The sequence below is a fragment of the Sardina pilchardus genome, chromosome 24, assembly GCF_963854185.1.
Source record: "Sardina pilchardus chromosome 24, fSarPil1.1, whole genome shotgun sequence".
NCBI lineage: Eukaryota > Metazoa > Chordata > Actinopteri > Clupeiformes > Clupeidae > Sardina > Sardina pilchardus.
In genome coordinates, this window is record NC_085017.1 from 2,670,709 (window position 1) to 2,675,708 (window position 5,000).

At 47.7% G+C, this 5,000-nt stretch overlaps 1 protein-coding gene across 1 annotated transcript in view; it reads right to left on the reverse strand.

Annotated features, from left to right (window-relative positions):
* The window catches only part of ptprua (protein tyrosine phosphatase receptor type Ua), a 222,329-nt gene that overhangs the window by 67,763 nt on the left and 149,566 nt on the right, over positions 1 to 5,000 (reverse strand). Inside the window, exon 7 of the mRNA XM_062528958.1 lies at positions 3,201 to 3,494. Coding sequence (XP_062384942.1) covers positions 3,201 to 3,494 — 294 coding nt within the window. The remainder of the gene's footprint in view (positions 1 to 3,200; positions 3,495 to 5,000) is intronic.

Below are 5,000 nucleotides of genomic sequence, written 5' to 3' on the forward strand. Positions count from 1 at the left end.
TTACTGAGAGAGAGATAGGGAGAAAGAGAGAGAGAGAGAGCGAGAGAGAGAGAGAGAGAGAGAGAGAGAGAGAGAGAGAGAGAGAGAGAGAGAGAGAGAGAGAGAGAGAGAGAGAGAGAGTCTGTACTGTTGATCACATGGCTCAAAAGCCCAGCAGAATTCAAACAATAGGGATGTGCTGGCTGAAGACTCTAGAATAGCCCTGGACTAAAGAGCTACATCTGTGCTGGACTAAAACCACTAGATCTGTGCTGGACTAAACCCATGAAATCTCCCTCTCTGGTGTTATCCAACTCCAGTGGAACCTCAGGAACCAGCATGTACTGCATACCATGGAGCGGTAGAGAGGAAGAAGAGAAGAGAAGAGAAGAGAAGATAAAATAAGAGAAGAGAAGAGAGGAGAAAAGAAGAGAATAGAATAGAGGAGAAGAGAAGACTAGAGATGAGAAGAGGTGAGAAGAGAAGAAAAGAGAAGAGAAGTGAAGAGAATAGGAGAGGAGAGGAGAAAAGGAGAGAAGAGAGAAGAGAAGAGAAAACTCAACATTTGCAAAACTTTGTGTGCTGGGACCTTATCGGCCAGCTCCCATCTGATATAAAATGTTCCTATCTAATATAAGCGGTAAATAACCTGCAATCATTTTCATCGGCCGTATCACAGTTGTGCTGATATTATCGTGCATTCCCAGGAGAGTGAGGAGAGCCAGAGTTTATGCAAGGGGAGCACAGGAGAGACAGACATTGGCTGTTTTGGTCTGTAGGAGGACAAGATGAGAACGTGAGAGTGTCTTAGACTGAGAGAGAGAGGAGAAAGGAGGAGAGAAGAGGAGAGGAAAAAGAATGAGAAAAGAGGAGGAGAAAATGTGAGATGAGGAAGAGAGAAGGTGAGGAGAAAGGAAAGGAGAGACGAGGAGAGAGAGGAAAAGGAGAAGAACAGAAGAGAGGAGAAGAGATGAGGAGCCAGAGCAGAAGGATAGGGGCAGAAGAGAGGAGTGTGTTTATTTCTTTGAGTGGTGAAGAGGAGGTGATTAGAGAAGAGTAGGGAAGGAGGAGAATGAGGAGAGGACACACACCAGACACACACACACACACACACACACACACACACACACACACACACACACACACACACACACACACACACACACACACACACACACACACACACACACACACACACACACACACACACACACACACACACACACCATATGGTCCTCCTGAGAGGAGAGGAGGAGGTGAACAGGAGCTGAACAGAGGAGCATGTCCTGTCTTCCGGTGTTAAAGGAGAGAGTGAGGAGTGATGTGAGGAGATGTCAGGTGGAGGAAGAGAGGGATGAGGGGGAGGAGGAGAAGGAGGTGAGGAAAATAGAAGTACAGTATATGTCCTGTCCTGCCTATCCCCCTCCTCTGTGAGGGAGGGAGTGTGTGTGTGTGTGTGTGTGTGTGTGTGTGTGTGTGTGTGTGTGTGTGTGTGTGTGTGTGTGTGTGTGTGTGCATGCTTGTGTGCGTGCGTGCATGCAAGTGTGTGTGTATGTGTCTGTGTGTGTGTGCGCGCGCGTGTGAGTGTGTGTGTGTGTGTGTGTGTGTGTGTGTGTGTGTGTGTGTGTGTGTGTGTGTGTGTGTGTGTGTGTGTGTGTGTGTGTTAGTGAGTGAGGGAGATGAATGTGTGTGTTGAGTGGTGGTGACACTGATGTATGTGCTCCACCCATGACTCACTCATAATTACAAAACAGCACTCAGGTTCAGCTTCACAGCGTCCACATCTCTCCTCCCTCTCTCCCTCTCTTTTTCATCCCAGTCTCTCTCTCTCCCTCTCTTTTCCCTCCTTCTCCACCATCACTTCTACCTTTTCCATCTCTCTCTCTCTCCCTCTCTCTTTCCCTCCCTCGCCACCATCTTAGCCATCAGGTTCAGCTCAGCAGCTCATCAGCTTCCATCACTTCAACCCTCCTCCTCTTCCCATCCCTTTCTCCATCTCTCTCTCTCTTTCTATTTTTCCCTACTGTTCCTATTCTGTCATGCCATCTCTCTCTCCTCCTATCCATCTCTCCATCCTTCTCCCTCAGGTGCAGCACATCCACATCATGACGTCTACCTTCTCCATCACTCTTCACATCTTCTTCTTCTTCAGCGCCTCTCTCTCTCTCTCTCTCTCTCTCTCTCTCTCTCATTTCCTAGCCATTTTCCCATTTCCACTGATATCCTTCTGTCCCTCTATGTCGCTCCATCTAGTTATCTCATTCAAGCCATTCTGACCTCTTGCCTTCTCTCTCTCTGTCTCTGTGTCTCTCTTTCTCTGGCTCTCCCTTTCTTTCTCTTTCCCTCCCTCTTTTTTTTATCTCTCTCTTCCCTTCTCTTTATCTCCCTCTTCCCTTCTATTTCACTCCCTCTCCTTATCTCTCTCCCTTCTCCACCCACAAACCAAAAGACACAAATGAGATGTGGTGGTGTTGTTCCTCCCCCCCCCCCATCATCTCCACAGATGCTGCACCAGCCTCCAGACTCCCTCATCTGAAGCCACTCTGCCACCCTACACCATCAACGCCGCCCCCCAGCGCAGAGTCATTAGTCCCCAGACTCGGGGTTGTGTCCCTGGGGTGAGGAGGCTGGAGAGGCAGGGCTGGGCTCCAGGCTGGAGAGGTAAGGAGGAGTGACAGGCAACAGAGAGGACATACACAGGAGACAGCTGGAGCCACAGACTACTGGGCTCCTGCTGAGAGACGAGACAGAGAGCATTCGCTTGCTTGTGCTTGTGCTTCAGTTTCATTTGTATGTGTGTATGTGTGGGTGTGTGTGTGTGTGCGTGTGTGTGTGCTGTGTAGTATGAGTGTGTGTGTGTGTGTGTGTGCATTTAAATTCAATTCGATTGAGTGAGTTCAATTCAATTCTGCTCTGGAGAGTGTGTGTGTGTGCGTGTGTATGTGTGTGCGCGTATACCTGAGACGATGCTACAAATCTACACACACCAGTGTGCATTGTCTGCTAGTACAGTATATGTGCACTATAAGTATGTGTGTGTGTGTGTGTGTGTGTGTGTGTGTGTGTGTGTGCATGGATGCATGTATGTGTCTTTGTATTGACATTTGCACATGCATATACAGGCTTTTCTGTTCAGCATGCAACAGCAGCAGCAGCACAGATCACACACACACACACACACACACACACACACACACACACACCCACTCCCCATCACTCACCGGCACACTTGGTCCTGCTGATGAGCGGTGGTCCGGGCGGTCCGGTCCCCCCCTCTCCGGGCCGGGTGAGCAGAACGCTGATGCGGTACTCGGTGTCGGGCTCCAGGTGCCACACCTTGTAGGTGAGCGAGCTGACGCCGTGCGTCTCGGTCCAGGGCGAGTGGCTGGCGCGGTACTCGATCTCGCGGCGGATCACCGGCCCGTCGCCCACGATGGAGTTGGTGTTGAGCTGGATGATGAGGTACGTGGGGCCCGCACGCAGCAGCTGAGGGGGCGCGATGGGGGTGGGGGGCACTGCAGGGACACAGCGCCGTCAACACTCACAATACAGAACACTAGACATACATACAGTATATACATATATATAGGAATTTGCACTATATACAGCAACTAGACGAGAGACCAGGTCATGTTAATGTAATTCAGCGGTGACAGGCTAAACTAGAAAAGCACTCGGAGAGTGCAGACCTCCGCCAAGCGAAAACATGACCGCCTCCTGGATCAAGACGGTGATACAGATCACTCCCAAAATTGAATCGTCTTCCTTTGGTCATTTCAGACCTTCCCTGAAAATTCATCGAACCTTTTGACTTATCTTGCGAAAAGACAAACAAACAAACAGACAGACAAACAACCAAACCCTGACTAAAACATAACCTCCTTGAAGGAGGTAATAACCACTGGTGACACAAAGTTATTCTTTTTAAGGCAAGTTGACATACAGTGTATGTGAACCAGGCTTTAGACTGTTGCTTGTGCCACCATTATTATACTTATGTACACTGTTTATCTTTATACAGTCTGCATATTACTTGTATAAATGTCCTTACATAATGTTCACATGCATACTGTAGCTACAGTATATTATATATTGATATTATTGTGTTTGTTGTATATTGCCCATATGGTAGGCTCTATGTTGCATGAATATTGTCTGTGTATCATCTGTATTTCTAGAGTGATACCATATTTTACAGTGGAACCAAGTGTAGGGTACAGGACACGCATAAACCAAGAGATGCTCACTTCAGATGGGCCATGGATATGTACTTGGGAGACTGCGGATGAAAAGTAGTCTTACGCTATCTATGCAACAATCCATCAAATGGATTATTTAAACATTTATGTTTAATAGTGTACATGGTACCTTACAAATGAACTAAATAAATCAAGCAAAAATAAATGTCCCTTACTCGACTGGTCCTGGAATGTTGCAAATTCTAAATGAGAAACTGAATCAAGCAGGACCAAAGACTACATGGGAGGGGGAATGAATTATAAACGGCACAGTTCATACTGTAGGTGTATGCATTGTACCTTTGAGTCATAGGCTCTATATTTTTCATAAACTGTTCACCAGGAACAGTAAGTGAAGTAAGCATACAAAACTAGCACGATCCGGACAGTAGCCATAACGATATATCCTATATAATATGACAAGCCTCATCCCAGGGGGCGCTCCAGTGGGGACTTCCAATTGAATGAAGTGGTGTTCTAATTATAAATCATGGGAAGGGATGGCCTTGGATTGATTTATGTGCCCCTCCGTGCCTCTTCAGTGTTCATAAATGAGATGTTCTCCAAGTCCTCATTTGTAGGCTCATTTGTGCTGGCCCTGGCCTCCCCAGAGGGCTGATCCCCACGCAATCTAGGGCTTCCCAGCACGGCACTCTGTTCCCGCTCGCCACGCGTAATGGATCGCCTTTATGTCTGGCTCTCCAATTATGGATGTTCCCACAGCAATCTCAAGTGAAGGCGAAGAGATGCATTTGTAGCAGTGAGGAAGTTACAAAAGGTATG